At 40.8% G+C, this 21,545-nt stretch overlaps 2 protein-coding genes and 1 pseudogene across 2 annotated transcripts in view; all 3 read right to left on the bottom strand.

Annotated features, from left to right (window-relative positions):
• The window catches only part of LOC137277413 (uncharacterized), a 278,114-nt gene that overhangs the window by 45,165 nt on the left and 211,404 nt on the right, over window positions 1-21,545 (bottom strand). The window lies entirely within an intron of this gene.
• On the bottom strand, window positions 443-21,104 carry LOC137277404 (chromatin assembly factor 1 subunit A-like). The gene is made up of 15 exons (XM_067809113.1): window positions 20,905-21,104; window positions 18,833-18,907; window positions 17,254-18,350; window positions 14,080-14,262; window positions 13,567-13,676; window positions 7,028-7,088; window positions 6,681-6,758; window positions 6,417-6,542; window positions 6,191-6,267; window positions 5,381-5,585; window positions 5,055-5,132; window positions 4,625-4,738; window positions 4,163-4,324; window positions 3,639-3,762; window positions 443-3,432 (listed from the first exon to the last, which is right to left on the bottom strand). Exons 1-15 carry the CDS (start codon window positions 20,948-20,950, stop codon window positions 2,198-2,200), a joined length of 3,771 nt encoding a protein of 1,256 aa, XP_067665214.1. The 5' UTR covers window positions 20,951-21,104; the 3' UTR covers window positions 443-2,197.
• LOC137277214 (uncharacterized) lies at window positions 8,228-11,450 on the bottom strand (annotated as a pseudogene).

Raw genomic sequence — 21,545 nt, 5'->3', positions numbered from 1 at the left:
CTCAAAGCAGTGATGCCATGGGTTCCATAACAATAGTTTTTCAGCCAATCCCAGGACCATCTTTCTGCCTGCACTAGCGAGGTGTCGAGCCCCTGGGAATTGAAAACTGCTATGGAACCCATTGCACAATAATAAAGGGCGGAGTGTTGGATTACTTGTGCGAAAAATATCCAGTTCTTACACTGGTTTGTACCCTGGTATTATTTACACCATATTGTCAGGGTGTGTAACCTGCGATTCTGTAGACCCTAGACAACAGTTAGACAATTAAATTTACCTTCATTCAAAAATGGACGAAGTAACATCAGCAAAAATATTCAGATGGTTCATATTGGATATGCAGACATGTGAATTACCAACAACCAGACACCAGTCTTGGCACAGTTACTTGATTAATAGTAAAACCTGCACTAACCTGTTGTTGAAATACACAACACAGAAGGATGTTTGATCACATTATTTATTTACATTTTTCATTCATTCACCCTTGTATTTCACACAAATGTCCACATGACACTGAAGACAAAAAAAAGAGTACATAATGGCATTATTTTAAAATAATTTTGATATAAATAAAATTCATGGTTAATTGGTCCAAGAAAGAGATTTCGCTTTCCAACTGTTGCACTGTGGGCAGGAACGTCCCAGATCTGCAGATTAGGTGTGTACATGTTTATACCCTGAGCATACTGACGATAACACCCCAGTGACAATATGTGGAAAGAATAGTACATTTTGGACATATATTCATAATACTGCCAATATTAATAACAAATATCCCCAAATTGGGTAACATCCATTGCTGAAATAAGCAGATGACAATTTATACCATTTTGGTTCAGCCACCCTATATTGTTTGTATCCTATAATCTGAACTAATCAAGTGGTGATCAGCATCGGTTTGACAGAAAAAGAACCAATACTCAAGCTGTAAAGTTGAAAAGTAGGACCTTCTCTGGAGCATGATTACACTGTTGACATACCAGAGTAGATGCACCTGATGATAAAGCACAGCCAACTAGAAAATACACTTTCACATTATTTCAGATTAAAATCATGTCGCCTCCTACACCATGGATACAACTTTTCAACCCTTTATTTTACATTTTCTTGTGAGAGTATTCTTAAAGCTGGAAAAGTAATACTTCAGCTATGTCAGCTTAACCAACAGGAATATTTTTATCCTGGCCTAAAATATTTCTGTGGCCATCAAGCTGCTGTTGTTCTGACTTAAAAAGTCTCAACTTAACACTTGGTCTGCTTGCCTGGACATACCTCTCTTCATTATTAGTAAATTTTTGTGTTGTAATCAATACAGCAATTAGCACTTGACCACCCTGCATCATACTTGACTTGTGTTGGTCTTCAGACTAGAGTCTAAAGTCACACAACTAATCTCAGATACATTCACTTCATATATTCATTACTGATGTTCAGTTAATCATATCCATGTATTGTTTCTTACAGAGTGGACACTCACAAAACATGATAATCAGTCAGGGCACATACTGAAGTTAACAAGAGAGTCAGCATCACAACATTGATTATTAAGGCTTTGTCAGTCTTGCACTTAAATGAGATCATCACCACCCGTTTCTTATTTTCTCTTTGACCAGAACAATTAGTCAGCTCCTTTTGTTATTGAGCATATTAACTGAACAGATGTCCCATAAAAGTATGTGTAAACTTATGCTTAATAAAAGTTTGGAGGCAATCATGTTAAAGTCACATGAGTATGAATCTCTGTGAAAGACAAACTTAACATAGAATTATAATGAAGTATTGCATTCCTTTTGAAAATGATTTCATCCCTTGCAGAAGAGAATATCACCATAAATGTATAGTCAAAGGAAACAGACAGTCTGGAACGAAAGCAGATTTCTTCCCCCAAACGTTTGTTACATTAAGCACTTGTTTTGTGGTCTAGTTGAGTTAAACCAGTCCTTCCAAATCTGCCGTCAAGAGTTCATCATCTTGGCAGTCATCCAGGCAAGATTATGTGCCTTGTATTCATCATTTACTGATGATGGTCACAAGTATCTCCCCAAATGGTTTCAAGGAATTGTAAAAAGAGTAATGAATTGCTTTGTATCAATCATTTCTTAAATACATATGCAATATCTGTACACATTGACACACATCTAGTAGTATTTGCTATTAAACACAGGAGAATATTCTACACCTATACCTAAGAATCCTAGTCAATGACGATGCAATCGTCTACATCCATTGCCTCCTCCTTACTAGCACTTATCACGGTTTTCTTGGAAACAACATTGTCCATGGCATGGACTGCTGTCACAGACGGTGTTGGGACAAACCCCTTCACAGACTCAGTTGTGGCATCCCCTTTCGGGGTTGCCTCCCTTGATATTGTCTGTTTGGGGGTGGTCTCCCTTGATATTGTTTGTTTGGGGGTGGTCTCCTTTGATATTGTTTGTTTGGGGGTGGTCACCCTTGACATTTTCTGTTTCGGGGTGGTCTCCCTTGTCTCCTTTGATATTTTCCGTTTGGGGGTGGTCTCCTTTGAGAAAATCTGTTTGGGGCTTGTAATATTATCAGCACTGGAAGACTTTGGTGACAAAAGCATATTTTTAACAACATTTGGAGGAACTGTCCGTGCACCATTTTGAGGTTTCTGGGCAAAATCCATAATTGACCTTTGGTCCTTTGGCAGTGTTTTATATGGACCAAGGACTTCTTCACCTGCTGATACGTCAAGGTCAGTGACTGGGGATTTCTCAACACTTGGCATGGGAACTGGACTAGCAGGTTTCAGTTGTACTCTTCGAATCTTGGGTTTGGGGAGTTCGCTAGGTTGCATTTTCTTAGCAAATTGCATAATTGAGGGTTGGTCTTTTGGAAGGGGTTTAGCCTCGGCATCTTCTGCAGCTGGCTCTTCCTTCATGATGATCGCAACTGAATCCGTGAAGGATTCCGACAAGTTATTGGGAGTTTTTCTCCCTGCAGCCTCCTCGTTCTTCACCTTGATCAAGCCCTTGGACACATACTGCCAAGCATTGGGAAGCGCCAGTTCCTCCATCATGTACTGTTTGAGAACCTCTTCTTTCACATACCAGCACACTTTCTTAAAATTTGGTCTCCTTTCCCGCACAGCAATAGACATAATTTTCATCTCCAGCTGCCGTTTGGACATGCCCCAACCATCAGGTGTGTCCTTGCTGCCGTCCCCCTCAGCTCCACCAGAACTAACATCCACACCACTCACTTGAGCCTTCTTGTCTTCCGTACAAGAGCTCTCTAGCACTGAGGCATTCTTGTCGGTCACACTTTCATCCACTTCCATATTGTCATCGTCTGCCTCACCCAGACTGCCCGAAGTCTTCTTCTTCCAGTACAATCGGAACTCCTTGATCAGCTTCTTGATCCCAATAAGATTGCCATGCAACAACCGGATTAGATCAGGCATGGCTGAAAATGAGAAATTGGAAGTACTTAACACATTCCCTCAAAAGAACAAAATATCTGAGAGGAAGTACTACTGTAGAGACTGGTATATATAACTTAACTGAAAACAGAGCAAAACATGTAGAATAAAGTTAGTGCCCTAAGTAACACACTTGTCTAGCATCAGAGCTTTACACTACACGTCAATATAATTTTAGATGAGTGCTCACCTTCCTCTGGTACTGGCTTCCTGTTTCCCTTTCCAAACGATGTCCGGTCTCCATCCTTCCCTCCACCTGTGTTGTCCACTGGCCTAGACCTTGTGTCTATTGGCACCACAGACAAACACACAGCCTGAAAGCACACTTGTATCAGTCTATTGCTACACAAATCTCTAAGGTACAGGAAATTATGAAAAAAGAAAATAACTTCAAATACATGCACTTTCTTCAAACTTTTGTACCAAGTTTATTATGTCATGTCTTTTGTCATATTGATCAGTCCACTTCAGAGTTTTGGAAACTTTCTCTCATGAGAAAGTTTGTCTGCAGACCTGTAAAGTAATTTGTTTTACAATACATCAGTTCATACATAGACAGTACCTTTAAACAGAATGGAATATTTAGCAAAACCTAGTTTAGAACAGTTGCGAATGAAGTAAGTGGCTACAGTTACAACAGTAAGTCTAAACTTTTGATAGGTAGTATAATTAAGCAACCAAGTATATGATTGTCTCTGTGAAGATTTTGTTCACCTGAAACTGGGCAAGTTTGGCAGCTAAGTTAGCTGCAATATCTTCCCCTTCCCAGGCTAAGCCGATGACGACAGCTCGGACTGGCTGCTTCTGTCTCTTCTGTTCTGCCTCCCAAGCTTCCTGCTTCGCCATTTGGCGAGCCTTCAGCACATCGGGGGTGATCTGTCAACACAACACACACATTGTTGCAGTCCTTATAATTTCTTGGGATAATTAACTGATCTTTAGGACAAACTTCCTTGTCCCAATATTTGTCGCACCTTGCACATCAAGCTCTGCTTTGTGACTCTGTAAAAGGTAACCTATGTTTCTGATCAACTTGCTTAAAACAATTTGAGATAGCAAGATGCTTTAACAAATTACTCACACCTATGCTTTTAAATGAATATCATTTGAATGTCTAGTTTCACCTATGACATAGTAATGCTGATTACTGAAGGTGTCACAAGGGTGTAAAGTTACCTCCTCGTCCTGCTCACATCCCTCATCTTCAGACAGGTAGCCATGAGGGACCATCCACCCGTCCTCCTCCTCTTCCTCATCCTCATCCTTGTCTTCTTTCTCCTCGCCTTCATCCTGAAAACATGTCAACATAGTGTACACAGACACTAAACACAATGAACATTATTTCTTTTCTTCAGACATCTGTCCTGCAAGTGAGTATTGGGTGTCAACTTTCAATCCATACTTCTTGAACTGTCTTATTTACAATTACCAGTTCCACTGACAGTTGGACCCATTTATATGATTACCGACATGAGGCTTTCTATGCGAGATGACACACCTCAGTCTGAGATAACGCACCTCTGTGAGACAACATGTCTCCATGTGAGATGACACATCTCAGTCTGAGATGACACACCTCTGTTACATGACTCGACATAATCCCCACCTCACTACTGGAGACACTCTCGCCTGGTTCCTCCTCCTCCCACTCGTCATCACTGTCAACCTCGTAGTCAAACAGCTCCTGCACACAAGGGAAATACAACTTATAGTCAAATAAGAAAGCTTGTTTTGAAAATGGTACAAGATATTAATCGAACTTGTGCTTCTGTGGTTATAAACGTACTGAATTACATGTTGATTATTTGTTTTTATGTACTTTAGTTTTCTTTCATTGCATCAGAATGTTTATGCTGTATCACAAACACGTAACACTTGACTGAGGGGACATTTTCCCAAATTAGAGAATGTACAGCAGTCACTGCCACCAACCGTATCCTGCTTAAACGGATTCCTGGGATTGAGCACTTGACTTGTCTTGCGCCAGGTGCCGTAGTACGGAGGACGATAGTTGGTGTGGAACTGCAGTAGTTTGCAGTGATGGCGGACTAGATTCTTGTTTTTCTCCACCTCAACAGTGTCCATACACTTCACACTGTCTTCATCGTCAACATCAGTGGGTGCCAACACCGCCAGTCTGACGAAATATAGATTTATGCATCAAAGGCATCACAAAGGTCCTTTGGTCACTTGCTTGTTTGTTTTAATTGCAATTAGACTGTTTCCTACATATTACAGAGATATGAGAGTATTTTAATGTCCTTCAGGTTATATTTACAACAGTATGAAACCCTTCATTCTGCCTTAAGTCTTTAGCAAATATCTGTTAAAATTCGAAATGGGAAATAATTTGTTTGTCATTATTAGGCACTTGGGTTTGGATCTTAGACAAAACCCTGGGCCTGAAGTCAGTTTATGACATCAGGGTACTGGAGATTTTCAATCCTATGTAGTCCCCAATGACAATATCTACAAGGTTAAAAATAATATTACAAGCTAAACAGATCAGAAGGATCCCTATTTCCTGAAGTGTCCAGGTGACATCACAGCTTCCCTTTGTGACAAGTCCTGGCAGAGCCAGTGACAGGTCCTCAATCACCTGAACTTGGAATATTGATCAAAGTCTAAAAAAACAAGCTGGAATAGTGGACACCACACAGGGGAGTTTGGATCTGATGTACTGATGCCATGTAATGAAAAAATAAAAAATCATGATCAATCCTTCATATACCAGGATCTTACCGTGGAAGAGTTCGAGAACTCTGCTTCTTCTGGTAGGAAGAATTTCTTATCTCCTTGATGTACAGTGGTTCATCTTTCTGAAAACAGACAGAAAACAGTAACCAATGCATTCCCCGTTCATTGCTTAAACATCTTGCAGATTTGCCTTCCTGAAGTAGCTGTCTAATACACTTACGTTGAAACTTCATTAGAAACTGAAAGTTATGAAGGTGACAAGTGTACGGACCTGTGTCTTGAGATGTTGGTCCAGCGCTGCTTTGTCGTTTTCCTCCAACTCCCGCCGAGTGCGAGGTGCCAGAAACATGTCCTTCTTCACCTCAAACGGCATGAAGAAGTGAGACTGCTCCTTTACCTGCCAACACAAGCTCTGTTGAATACAATAACATTCCTTTCTCAATTGATTCTGCCAGCATTTACAGTGAGTAATATTTACACAACAATCTTGCATGGATGCATTACATCTGATCCAGGAATCAGAGGCCATTCTTACCTTGGAAGGTGCTTGTGATTGTGCTTTCTTGATGAAGAAGCTGGTGAACGTTTGTTTTTCCTTCTGCTTTTTCTTATTCTGAAAATTTGAAATCATAATTTGAAGTAAGTTTGGTTTAATGTTGCGAGCGGTATTCTCGTTATATCATTGAGTGTCCACTTAACATTGAAAGAGAGCCTGAAGTGATGCAGGTCTCAAACAAACCAAGAAACAACCAGAGTGAACTGGGATTCAAACCCAGAAGGTCTCTGATGTTTCTGGTAAGCCTAAGGTGAGAGTGATAGCAGTCAAGAGCATTTTGGACTGGGTCACTCATGAAGGTGAAGGTCAGATGATTAGATCTTTACCTTTTCATCTTCTTCCCTTTGCTTTTCCTCGTCCTTTTTCCGCTTCTCCTCCATCTTAGCACTGAAAACAGAGAGTCACTGTTAAAGTGTGGAGAGTCTTTATCCCCTGGAGATTGAGACACAGATGTGAGTTGTAAGATCAAACACAGGAGGTTCAGTAGATTCTGCCATTACCCTGACCATAAATGGAGGTCAGAAAAATGTAATTTTCTGAACAAAATTGATATTTTATACCTATCTTGACTCATGCTTAAGTGCTTACTCTCCTCTTCCTGGCAAAGGTAGTGGTATACCTGAAATTCCTTGAAGTTCCCTTCTGAAAGAAGTGGATGTAAAATTCACACTCCCCCATGTATTACCTCCCTCCCCACGCACATGGTCAGCCGACCGCCGTGATACTTCACTCTCTCCTGTGTCGCCCGACACAAGAATACTAGAATTCAGCACGTCTGTGAGGGGCGGCTGGGAGAGCTAAGTCAGGATAAGTATAAAATATCAATTCTATTAAAAAAATTACAGATTTTTCCTTATCCTGACTCATGCCTAACTGCTTACAGAATCCAACGGAAACGGCAGTGGGCAAGACCACACTGGATTCTGCTATCTGTTCCAAATTTCATCCAATAATTTCCCCCCTAACGGGAACTTGTAACGGCAATAATTCAGTCCTATTCTTCTCATATTCATTGTAGATTTTGGGGGGAATCACATCCAGTCGAACTTGTCTTCCATAGATGGCTTTGTTGACTAGCATGTGATGACATCAAAAGTAACCAGCATCCTGCTAGTTTCTGATGCAACTAAATGTCAAGATACAGCAATCGCGACTAGTTGCGACCTCTCTTTGTGTACAAGTATCTTCATTATGAGTACAGGGCCATAATCATTCATTCTAGTCTGTTTAAGACGTGTGCATGGACTTTCCACCAAAATACTCCGCAGTGCATTTGGCTTCCACTAGTCACATCATAAATCGGGTGAGTTAAGTCAGCGTTGTCTGGGGAAAGCTAGTTGCTGAACAACAAGTGGCCCAAACTGATGAATACCAGAGACGTCCTCTGTGGCTATGTCTCGTAGATAATGGTTGGAAAACACCGTGTTTGACTTCCAAAAGCAGCCCTCCATTATAGTTGATAGCAAGCAATTCCCATGTAGCGCTAGTGTAGAGGCCAAGGCTTGGACTTCATGTGGGTTGGTGGCTCACAGATGATCCAATCCTGCAACTTTATATGCTCTAAGTATAACAGTTCCAATCCACACTGAGATAGTGTTGCGGGATACTTCCATGGGTGTCTCAGTAGATATAGGGATAAATAGGCGCTTGAACCGTTGTCTTCTAGACTTGGTACATGCAATGTATATTTTCAATACTCTCACTGGACATAAGGATAAATCTTGTGTATTGTGAGGTCCTAAGATTGAAGACAAGGCCGGTATATGGAATTGTCTATCTGGTTAACCTGGTAATTGATTCTTTGCTATGAAATCCCATCTTAGACCTAAATGAGCTGTTTCTTGGTGACTTGTATCAAACTTCATTCGACTAAAGTCTAGAGCATGAATTTCTGACATTCTTGCAGCTGTAGCCAGGGCAAGTAAAAATAGTTTCTTTCGAGTCAACATTTCAACTGAAGTCCGATCAAGTGGTTCATACGCATCACTTGTAAGATGTTGGAATACAATATTTAGGTCGCATGCCGGAGCTCTAAATCTGTGTTGTTGATCTTCCAACTTGAACAAACGTAGTAAGGCAAGAAGCTTTGGAACTTTAGTCAGCTTGGTCCTTGTTCCCATGGTGACGACTGAGCTGAGAGCTGCTAAGTATGTAGATAATGTAGAAATTTTCAGACCCATAAAATGGCGGAAATAGCATAAATAGTCTGCTATTTTAAGATGAGTCGCCTTGTTTGCGGACAATCCCTTTTTCCTGGTGTATGTCTCAAAACGTTTCCACTTGTCATCATAAAGTGTGCGAGTGGATTTCCGTAAGGCTAAGGTGACTGCTTTTGCTGCTCTCGCCGAATATCCTCTGCGCTTCAAACAAGTCTTGATACGGTCCATACACGAAGACAAAATACCGATGGTTGGCCGTGCATTTACTTTGTGTGGGGATGGATGAGAAGATCCTTCCACTCTGGTAATTGTAGTGCTGGTTGTCAAAGCTCTTCTATAAGTGTTGGAACCCAAGCTCTCGTTGGCCAGTAGGGCCCGACCAAAATCAATTGTATCCTCTTTGTTTGATTTTCTCGATGACTTTTGGTAACAGTACTGGAGGGGGAAACGCGTACACGTTTAGTCCTTCCTCTGGAATACTGAGAGCGTCCGTTGCCCAGACTAAGGGATCTGGTACTGGCGACACAAAGTTTGCTGTCTGTTTGTTGAATCTTGTTACAAATAGGTCTATTTGCGGTGATCCGAAAGCTTCACTGATTAGTTGAACCGCCTTCCGATGCAGTGTCCGTTCTTTTGGAGATGGACTGCCATGACATTGCAGGCTCCTGGTATGTGGCATGCTTTTACTTGAAGATTCAGACTGTCGACTAAGTTGAACAGCTGAAACGTAGTAGAAATAGTGATCTTGTTGACCCTTGTTTCTGTAAAAAGCTACTGTTGAGTTGTCCGTGTGGATCATTAATAACTTGTCTCTCGATGCTGTCGACCAGTGGTGGATGGCATGAATGACCGCTTTCATTTCCAGCTGGTTGATGTGAAGAGCATGCTTCTCTTCGTTCCAGATTCCTGCTTCTACCTTGTTTCCTAGATGAGCTCCCCATCCTTGTAGAAATGCGTCTACACAGAGGTGGTTGTTGAATACAGGCTCTAACATATAGGTTCCTGCGCAGACATTCATTCGGCGAGTCCACCACATTAGAAAAGGCTTCAGGCTGTTTGGGAGCAGAATCTGTCCTCTGTTGTTGAGATGAAGATTCAAGAATCGTTGTAAGGAACGCAACTGCAGTCTTCGTCTTCTGGTCATATCTTGCGCTGGAGGACGTGAGGAGGCTTAGTAGACACCGGCATTGTCGAAGTGTTAGCAGAAAGAGTAGAGCTTACATTATCGTATCTTGAATCCTGACCCACCGGTCCTCCGGAACTAAAATCTGATTGAACATAGGGATGAAACGAATCCTGAGGAATTCGATATCTTGTTGAGGTTCCAGTTCCGACCAACCCAGTTGTTAGTAGCCTGATCGTGAAGTCTAATTGCAGTCCGAGTTGACTTTTCCCGTTGCTGCGCTTGTATGCCGTCGTCCAGATAAAAAGCATTGCATAGCCCCCTGAGGTCTAGATAATTCATGATGGGTTTGGTTATCCGTGTAAATAGCCATGGGGCCGAAGATATGCCAAACGGTAGGACTGTCCATTGGTAATGCTGGCCATTGAAAAGGATTAGATTCTTAAGTCATTCGAGCCGAGTTAGTAGCCTGATAGTGAAGTCCAACTGTAGCTCCCATGATGAGCTTGTACGCCATGAAGATGCGTCATTCTTCGTCTTCAGATCATCAACGCTGAACTTGTTGACATTCCAAGGAAGTCTATTTATAGCTGGCTAGCTGTCCGATCAGAAACTGATTGCTGTAATCCTCCTGATAGGCAACGTTGAGTCTGCTGTAGAAGATCTCTATGCCGTCTAAACAATCAAATGATGCTGTACACTGTTAAACTAGTGTGTAAACAACCCTTTCCATCGTTGAATGACTGTAGGTCAAATGTAGACGACTTCCTAGCACTGGAAAAATAACATCACATTCTGCGCAGTCTCTCGAGGACCAATCAAATTGTAGATGTAACGTCACTGGTTTCTTTACAGAGCGTAGTCTCTCGGGGACCAATCAGATTGTAAACATGACATGTAGAAATCTTGTTCAAACGGTGATACCCTTGCTAGCATTTAAGCTTGTCCATAACCATGCTGTTTGGAGAACACATGTCTATATGAGTAAAGCGCCAGAAAAAAAACTTCCGCCACTTGAAGCTGATGTAGACAAATTGTCTTCCAGGTAGATGTGTCAGAATTTTTCCAAAAAGACAATACCATCATCTCTTGTGATCGGACGTGTAGTTTGCAGTGGTATGTTGCAGTCATCTCGAAGAATCTTTGTGATGTACTCATCGTTGACCATATTGTTTTCTTTCATTTTACATCAAGTTATCAAGTATTCTTTTCGGTTGTTTGGTGATCCTGAAAAGGACCGTTGAGAGCGAGTGTTGGTCTAGTCTGCATCCGTCTGCTTAAGCACCGTTGTCAAGGTGTCAATGGACTTGATCATCACGACTTCTCTGACGTCTTGAGCAATCATCCTTGTTACCTCTTCAATCTTGTCAAGGGAGTAGATTCAATCCCGCAGTAGTTGAGACGAGGTGTTCGGACGTAAACTGTTGATCCTTCTTCTGAGTGACGACAGTTGACAGGAACATTCATTCTTCCTCATTCACAGGATTGATGAACTTGAGATGCGAGTCTAAATCGCGCCCGTCCGAATGTCATCTATCTTGAAAGATCATTGTGGGGACTGCTGCTCATCTTGTTGTTGAAACTTAGATGCTGACTTGAATGCCGTAGATAACTTCTCAGAAATTATAGATATTGGAGCTATTACCGGAAACATTAACACATGTCTTCCTTCTTCATCCTACAAGTGTTTAGTTAGTTGGAATCTTTGGATAATGAGACTAAGTCCATGAAACATTAACGCATGTCTTCCTTCTTCATCCTACAAGTGTTTAGTTAGTTGGAATCTTTGGATAATGAGACTAAGTCCAGACCATTCATGATCCATGATGTGACTTCTGAGTCAAAAAAAGGGCTTCCTCCGGTGACAAATCATGATGTTGTCTAACTTCGTTCTTCCTAGAGTAACACGAATTAGATCTCCGACCATCCCGACTGTGTGAGTCTAAGTCCGAAGGGGAGGGTGACTGCATACGATGTCTTCTATGAATAGGGGAGGCTGAAGGAGACCTTCTCCGCTGACGCATCTATCCACGAGTGCACTCGTCACTCTCCCAAGTATAACTACTCGTGCAAGTGCACTCATTCGGAGTGGGTATATCCTTCTCTGTGCTGCGACCCGATGGTCCGGACCTGGATCTTCTGGAGTGCGTGCGCGCACCTCCTCTTCATCCTCAGATGCGAGTGCATGTCTAGATCAATGCTCTCGCTGAATCGCAGTCGATATCGTTGACGAGTGCAGTCGTCTTTCTTCTTCCAAACCCGCTCCATAAGATTCATCATCTGCTTCGTGAATTGTTGCATTAAAGCACCTGCGTCGAATGCATGCGGCGCGTGCATTGACGACTGTGTTGAAGAGTTGTCTACGATGCCCAAGGTTGCAGGTGACATGCGAGTGATGTCTTCTCTCCGTATCATCAATGGACGACTTAGTTTTCTTGGCCTGTGACGGCTCTGCCTCAACAGATGGTCTCTTCTGAGTCTTGGGAGGGGACTCGCCCAACCCTGGACACAACCTCAGAGATACAGCTGGTTACTTGATTTTACTTCACTAGATTAGACATGTCTAATGTGAGCCGACGTTGCTTATCTCTAGCATGTCTGTGAACAGACCATAAATATAATTCTGCTTGAGACAATTTAATGTATGAGTATGAGCAGAACATAAAGGTTTACACGCCGGCCAAAGTACATGCAGGTCAAACGCTGACAGCTGTAACCTGCACTGAAAACATGATTTCATCAACTGTGACTAAGTCTCAGTTGATGAAATACATGTCAGAAAAAGGCACAATAATCACACATTTATATAATAAAAGACTGAAAAACGTATCGCCGTATACGGGACCCCAGGTGCCTCCAGCCACCCTCATCGGGCGATAGGGGGAGAGTGAAGTACCATGGCGGTCAGCTGACCATGTGCATGGGAAGGGAGGAAATACATGGGTGAGTGTGAATTTTACGTCCATTTCTTTTAGAAGGGAACTTCAAGGGATTGCAGGTATTCCACTACCTTTGCCAGGAAGAGGAGAGTAAGCAATTAAAAACTTCCCCTATCATCACATGTATTCCAAGAACATTTCCAAGTACTAGCATCTAAACCAAATGATATCTCAAGTTGTAATTAAAAAACAACATCCGTACAAAATGAAAAAAAGTATCTGCAGGAAAGTCTCTGGTTAACTCAAATTGATATTCCATCAACAGCTTACAGTCAGTTGAAATGACTATTCAAAAGTTTTGTTACAAAAAACTCCACATACCAGCAATCTGGATTTGTCTGGTCCTTATCAATAACATGATGTCTTTCATTCTCCTTGCAAACATAAACTTCAACTTGTTCTTTATGGAAATAACTGATCATTTCTAGAAATATTCGAAGTCTCCGGTGATTGAATAGTAAAAGTAAAAAACTGACAGAAAATGTGTAACATGACAATTAAACACATTATGTTCTAGGTGAACAAAGTTGGCAACTACACTGACATTCCAATAGCTAACACCCAGAGAGAATATTTATAGTCCATATTAGAAATCTCCTTGTTAAATTTCCACAAGAGTGGAATACTAAGTGCACCAGTCTTACTCAATGATCTCCTGCTTCTTCTTCTTCTCTTCCTCCTTCAACTGGAGCTTCTCCTGCTTCTCACGCTCCAGCTGATCCTTCTTCTCCTGCCTCTCGCGCTCCTTCTTGTCCTGAAACAAGCCAAGTGTCATGTACACAACAATGGCTGAGGGAGAAGCTCTCACTAAAGCACAAGTCAGTGGGTTTGGTTCTACGCTGCTTTTACGAGCAATATTGCAGCAATAACATTGCAGGGGACACCAGAAATGGGGTTCACACAGTGTGCCCATGTGGGGAATTGAACATGTGTCTTTGGTGTGACAAGCCAATGCTTTATCCAAATGGCTACCCTCCACCCTACCATTGTACTAAGATGGCTATGAGTGTTGCGAGAACAGCATTTCAAAAATATAAATCCTGAAGGATAGGTATGTTGTTGACAAATCTAGAGTTTTGTAGGTTTCTGGCATGCTGCCAACTGCTAGGCTTTAGACTTTCCATCTTCAACTGGGGAACAGTACAAACAGAACTGACCTTTTCTTCTTTTTTCTTCCGTTCCTTTTCTGCCTTTTCTTCATCTCTTTTTTTCTTTGCTTCTAACCTCTCTTGTTCTTTCTTTTCCTTCAGCTGTTGTCTCTCACGTTCCTTCTGTTCCCGTATTTTCTGTCTCTTTGCTTCTCGTTCCTGTTTTCTCTCCAGCTTCTTGATTTCAGACATCTAGAAATATTCAGATTGAGGATTAGCATTCAGAGACAGTGACATTCTCAGTGTTGATCCTGGTGCAGAAAACATGCAGATTTGACACACTAATTACCTCAAATATGCAGTCATTCTAAACATTTGTGTCATTGTTGACGTAATTCTACTGGACACTCAGATAATCTAAGCTTGTAAACATGGTAAATTGCTGTTGTTTAAAACTGTAGTTTATTGTTCGACAGTTAACTGCTCAGTGCTGATTAAATACTTGAGCTGTCTTACCTTGCTTTTGTTGTTATTAAACAACGACAATTTAAGTCTTGATGAAAGTTCCAAACTGAAGTTGACTCCCGAAAACATGTCCATGATTCTCATGACACCATGAGTCACGATTGACTCCTAAATTTTCATGCCTATGGCAAACACTGCATTCAGCAGTTACAACTGGTTTAGTGGTTATCTCAACGCTGAACTGACTCAGACATGCATAATCAGTATGATCACTATCATCAGACTCTAAATTCATGCTCATAAGCACAAAGCTACCTAAGCTTTGTGGTATCTGAGACTAGCAAGGTTCCAAAAATATAATTTCCTCTCCACTATTTGGCAACAAAACAATGTCTAACCATATGGAAAAATCCATCCTTTGATGTATAATGCTATACTCAGTAATTTTCCAGCTATTTGATGGTGGTATGTAAATAATCAATCAAATCCATAACGTATAAGACTTTCCTGATTTTTCAATTGCCTATGAGCTGGTGCCTCAAGTTGCCTCTCCCAATCACTTGTTCAAGCAGTGTATATTGGTTGAAAATCGCATGATGACAGAAATTTCGTAACATCACCATGATCACAAAATAACGCTTGACTTCAGTTTATGAAGATCCAGGTTAGAACTCCTCAGCAGTAACCCATGCCTACCATAAGGGGTAACAGATCAGGTGGTCAGGCTCGCTGACTTAGTTTTCAATCCCATCCATTTGCATAGACTGACGCTGCCGACTATTGGATTGTCTGGTTTGGACTCAGTTATTTAGAGGCCACCACCACATAGCTAAATTATCGTGTGACATTAAACATCAAACCAACCAACCAACCAACCAACCGACCCATGGTTCTTCTGGACCTGACCTGTGAAGGTCCCGGGGTAGAATAGGCCTTCAGCAACCCATGCTTGCCATAAAAGGCGACTATGCTTGTCGTAAGAGGCGACTAACGGGATTGGGTGGTCAGGCTCGCCGACTTGTTTTACAACATGTCATTGATTCCCAAATGCGCAGATTGATGCTTACATGATCACTGGATTGTCTGGTCCAGACTTGATTATTTACAGACCGACGCCATATAGCTGGAACACTGCTAAGTGCGGCATAAAACTAAACTCACTCAATCACTCATTCTTCTGCACCTGTTTAAGTCAACAATTATGACTCAATAATTTGGAGGTACTGAAAGCAATGGTTCCTTCTGATTGGTCAATATATTCTCAAGTCATTTTAGTCAGGGCTAGTGCTATGAAAAGCACATATGTCCATAAAAAGATAGGGGTATTCAGATGTCTGTTTGGCTGCAAAAGTACACAAACTGATAGGTACAACTGTCAGAAAATGGTAGAAATATTTTATGTTTTGAAATTGAGACAGATGAAAAGTCACCTTAACAAGTGTTTTCTTACCAGAGATAAATGTGATCATATTAACTTAATAGGTGAGGGACATATTTAGGATTCCATGCTACGTATAAGCTTATAAACTTAAAAGTTCTTTTTTACAATTAGAACATATTCTAATAATGTAACAAAATCTTGGACTTCTCCATCGGTCCTTTGTAAGGGAAACAAAATTTACCTCTGCAACCTATTTAATGTTATCCTTGCAAATTATTTGTTTATGGTTTTTTTTGTTTATTATAGGATATTTTCTAGAGTGTACATATCTATGCAAGTAGTACATGCTCAAAGCCTTGGGTTTTTTCCCCTTGATAATTAGATGTTAATCTCAATGGCACGTCGAATCATCAGTCTCAACGGCACATCGCATTATCAATCTCAACTCCATGGGGATCATTCAACTCTTGCAGCAACTAGGTGCTCTAAGTTAATGCGGCTTTATCATCCTTATGAGATGCACAGGGGTTCAAAAATTCCATCACCCAACGCCTGGGACAGGTCAGTTTTCATTTCAGGCAGTCAAATAATGGTATCTTATTTTCCGTGAGCTACTAAATAATTTCCTCTTATGGTTTCAACCTGCAAATAAACTTGGATTTCATTTCATATCTGCTCAAAATGTAGCTAATAATTTCGCAAAGATAATAAAGTATTACCTTTCCTGGCTATTTAGCACTTTTCAATGAACAGTTCAGTAAATACTAACATCAAATACCATGTTGATTTGTTCTTTCATAATTTCATCATCATTATTATGTCATAAAGATCAGGGCAAGTGGAGTGAATGAATTTAGTTTTACACCGCACTCAGCAATATTACAGCTATATAGCAGCAGTCTGTAAATAATCAAGTCTGGACGAGAAAATCGAGTGACCAACAGCATGAAAATCGACTTGCTTAACTGGGAACCGATGACATGTCAACCAAGTCAACAAGCCTGACCACCTGATCCCATTAGTTGCCTCTTACAATAAGCATGATAAGCCTAGTCAACTTTTATGGCAAGCATGGGTTGCTGAAGGTCTATGCTACCCCTGACCATGCTGACCTTCACAGGTCAAAGCCAAATGGAAAATTAGTCAGGACAAGTTACTTTCTTCAGTCACTTGCCTTGTGTGATTAAGAAAAACATTAGGGGGACCTGTTGTTTTAACAAGTCTCTGTAACACAAGTTACTATGACAACATACCTTACAGTCTAATCAGATAACATCAAGGGCCAACAACACATTTCAAAGAAGCGGTTATGTAACAAACTAAATTTGTCTGTTCCTGTAAATAGGACACCTTAATTATCTACCGAACAGAGACCCGCACATCACTGTCTGACATACCTTAATGCTGGCAGGTCTTTCACGCAGGTTCTTGGGTGTACTTGTCTGAACTGTGCTGCCACCTGGTGTCTTGGAAACACTGGCCTTCAGGGGTTTAGTTTTTGGTGTTTTGCAAGTGGATGTGTCGACAGTTGGGCTTTTGTCTAGGGAGGATCCAGACTTGTCTGCCGGACTGTCATTTATAGACATATCTGCACAACTGTTTTGTGTTCCGTTCAGTGAGGTATTTGTCACACTATCATTCACATCATCATCAGACTCATCTGAAGAGATGCCACTTTCTTCATCACTGTCAGATTTACTACTTGACGAAGCATTTAATTCTAAACTTTTGTTTCCATCCGACTGACCACTAATGACAGATACATCCAGATCGTTTAACTTGAGAGCATCAACTTGTGTCACCTCTTCCTTAGCCTGTGAAGTGGGTGCGCCTTTCTGTTCCACCATATCAACATCCACACATTTGATGGGCCCTGGTTCAGCAACAGATGTTTTTCCAGTTTTACTGCCTTTATCTTTACACTCAGATTCTGAAATACGTATTTCTTTCTCAACTTCATCTTCAGCTTCTCCATTATTCAAAGTCTCCGGTTTAACACCAGCTCTATTCCCATCTACAAGTTGAGCCTGTTCATTGGACGTATCAGTGAGCTTATTCATTGACTTCTTGATCCCTCTAGAGCTTGTCACCTCAAGGGACGCATTAGCATTTTCAGAGTTATCAACAATCTCCTCACTGATCTCCGTCAAATCTACCACTTCATTGGTTGAAGATATCTCTTCTTGGGACGATTTGCGAATAAATCTCTCCAGGAGGTTAGTTTCGCAGGCTTTACGCTTTGGCATCCCGGAGACAGGGACATTTTCTGCTTCAGAGCTGGAACTAACCTCATTGTCGTGGTCAACAATGTCAGACTGAGTCTTCTCTGGGATGTCATGTTTGAGTCGGTCAGCTTGGTGTTTGCTGAAAATCTTTGGAGCTTTAGCACTGGGTGATTCTTGATCTGATAATTTGCGTTTCTTCGTCATACCATGAGGAGCGGGGTTGACACATATTTGAGATTTAGGTCCAATTGGTTTAAATGGAAGGCGCGCTGAAACATGATGGAATACTGTGAAAATGGGTTTGTCAGATACAAGATTATTTCCCTTCCAAAGCAACATGCATTTGTTTTACCGTCTTTCTATAAAGTACAACACTATGGAATAGGTGACTTGATTCAACAGATACTATTACAGTAATTGCAGCTGAGCCTTAATGCAGAGTTGCAAAATTAAAAAACACTATGGGTTTCCAAATAGTCTCTGATGGGCATGAGTGACATCTCAGTAATGGCTACGGTTGTCTGGTAAGACTAAGAGCCAAAGCCGTGTGAAAGGTTAACCTTGGATTTTACTACTGAACTAAACATGTGCTTTATAGCAAATGTCCAACAACCCTTTCACTACTTATTTCAATAACCAGAGAAAGTAATTTGGTTAGCATATGTGAAATTTCAAGTTACTTGACACAGGCATCAGATTCTAGCCCATAGTTCTATCTACTATGAGAGTCAGGAACTAAATATCAGCTCACCTTGTTTCAGTTTCTTTGAAGATGATGGTGAATCATCATCACCAACAATGGTCATCCCCTGAGAAGATTGCACGCCTGTAAATATGTGATAATATCATGATTACCATATGTGTTGTCTTGTATTACTTGTTTTGTTGTATCCTGAGGTCATCTCACACAACTTTATACAATTCACACAGATTACCTCTATGTACAACAGTTGGCATCAAAATGATTTCTACAAGCACCATCTTGGGACCAGATGACAATGAATCAAGCATATTCATGATATAAATTTAAAAAAAGAAGTACAACTTATAATATTCTGTTTTCTGTTTGTGGCATTTGGGACTGGTTCATTTGGTTGACTGATCAAATCTGTAAACATGGTAAAATGGAAAATATAAAGGGTGTCACCTCACTGGTTTTTGGTTTGAATGTCGAGACACCGCACTCAGCAGTATTCCAGCTTTAAGGCAGCAGTCTAAATATTGGGCTAGACCAGACAATCCAGTGGTCAGTAGTATTAGCATTGATCTAGGCAATAGGGATATGATGACATGTAAAGGTTACTGTCACAATATGGCTGGAATATTGCCGATGTGACGTTAAATATTTAATAGCTCACTCACTCACTCTCACTTACTCAGGAGAAATTCTAACCCGGATCTCTATGGGTAGTAGTCAGGTCCAAATGAACCAGTGGCGAATAGCATGAACAACAACTAACACACATAAAGTACAAATACCAATTCCCCAAGGCACATCCCTGTTGTTCATGACAACAGCAGGTTTAAGTGGAAAGAAGGCTAAACCACATAAAAGAACCAAATCAAAAAGCAAAATTGGGTGAATTTAGTTTTACGCCACACTCAGCAATATGGCGGCAGTCTGTAATAATGAAGTCTGGACCAGACCAGTGTTCACGAATGGTGTTTCATAGTAACAGGACATTGGGTCCTGTAAGTTTCAGGTGTCTGCCTGACCCAATGAAAATTCACAGGACCCACAGAATAAAATTAAACACACATTTCAGATGTAACATTTCTCATTACTGGCATTGAAATTATTAACATTATATAATGACAACATTATAAACTTAAATTTATAAACAATGATGAAGTATCACATGTCACAAATAACAACTTCAGACAAAGTTATTGTGATATATTCAGTCAGACACAGGGGTCAGCAGGTTGGGGACTTCTGTCTGACCATTGGCAAATCTGCTGGATTTGTCAGAGGGTCAGACACTATTCGTGAACAATGCAGACAATCCAGTGATCAACAACATGAGCATCAATCTGAGCAGTTGGGTACCGATGATGTGTCAGCCAAGCATAATCACCTTTTAGGGGAAGCAGGGGTTGCTGAAGACCTATTCTACCCCGAATCTTCACGGGTTCAAAATTAGCATGAACAATTCATGATTAATTTCCTTGTATAATAGTATACAGGATAGGAGTACTGCACTTTACCGGGCACACGTTTTCAGATTTATTAGCACTCAGATCAAAGATCCAAAGATCATAAAGGGTGCCTAACCTTAATATATATTCATTATCTAACACCAATGAGTATGAACACATTTTTTAAATTGTATTTTAACATACTGAAAGACTTGAATCCCACGCGAAGAAATGTTTCCTCATTTTTAAAATTTGGAGGGGGGGATACGGGCGGAAGTCTTGCTGCATCGATAAGGTTGCTGCGACCGGTATACTGCAATCTAGCCTACAGGAGCCGGCATACAGTATACATCTGCCAACACAAACTTAATCACGAAGGCGTATTTTGACTTGGATAAACATGACGTGGTGCGATATGTCCTATAACCAGAGACCATATATGGGCCCCCATATATGATCAGTTATTACATGGTTTTTGACTAAACAAACAGCAGCTTTTAGAAGTAGAATTCTCAAAGATCAGTTTAATTAATGAGTCAAATGTTCATGAATAATGTGTTTGGGTTTCCTTTAAAGATAACCTGAAACAGTAAACATTGCTAAGGCAACCATTTCCTTAAACGTCACTCACCAAATTCCATTTATCCCGATAATTTAGAGTTAGGCACATTTAGGTGTACTCACCAGACAGATCAACATGTTTTTCGGCACTGTTGGCCACTTGCGCCATCTTCCTAGGTATGGTGCAAAGCACGTTTACCTAAAAAAACATAAATACATTAACAGAACAGGTGACCAGTCTCACAATGTTACCACGACATGACAATGATCACACTTGGCGCGAATGTTGTGTGTTCATCCCTGGCGCCTTTCCACGGAGTATTGACAATTTGATAAAATGATTGGCTAGTATTTTTAGGTTTGGCTTTACTTTTGTTTTAAGTCATACTACGATAAAATGTGTCATGGAGAAAATGTGTATCTTAAAATACGCACATTTAAAAACATTTGTCCTTACATAATATTTTTTTCTTTTCTGCGTAATTACTCTGACTAAATACGTATTCTACTTGGTACACAACTAATCAAATGTCTTGATGAGGCAGTAACACAAGGGAGACAACTCCTGGGTGTGTAATTGACAAATGTTCTCTTCAGCCAAATCTTACGAGCAGAGATCGGGTTGGAGTCTTCGTTTTAGATTTATGTTCACATCCCATCAAACAAATGACTCACTCATAGTGACTTTAAGCGGCATTCATGAAATTAGACAAAAGCAGTCAAACAATAATCTCAGGGAAAAAAAATTATAGTGAGTGAAACCT

This window comes from Haliotis asinina, chromosome 3, assembly GCF_037392515.1.
Source record: "Haliotis asinina isolate JCU_RB_2024 chromosome 3, JCU_Hal_asi_v2, whole genome shotgun sequence".
In the NCBI taxonomy this organism is placed as follows: Eukaryota; Metazoa; Mollusca; class Gastropoda; order Lepetellida; family Haliotidae; genus Haliotis; species Haliotis asinina.
The sequence above is the reverse complement of the archived record's forward strand: the minus strand, read 5'-3'. Positions and strand labels throughout refer to the sequence as shown.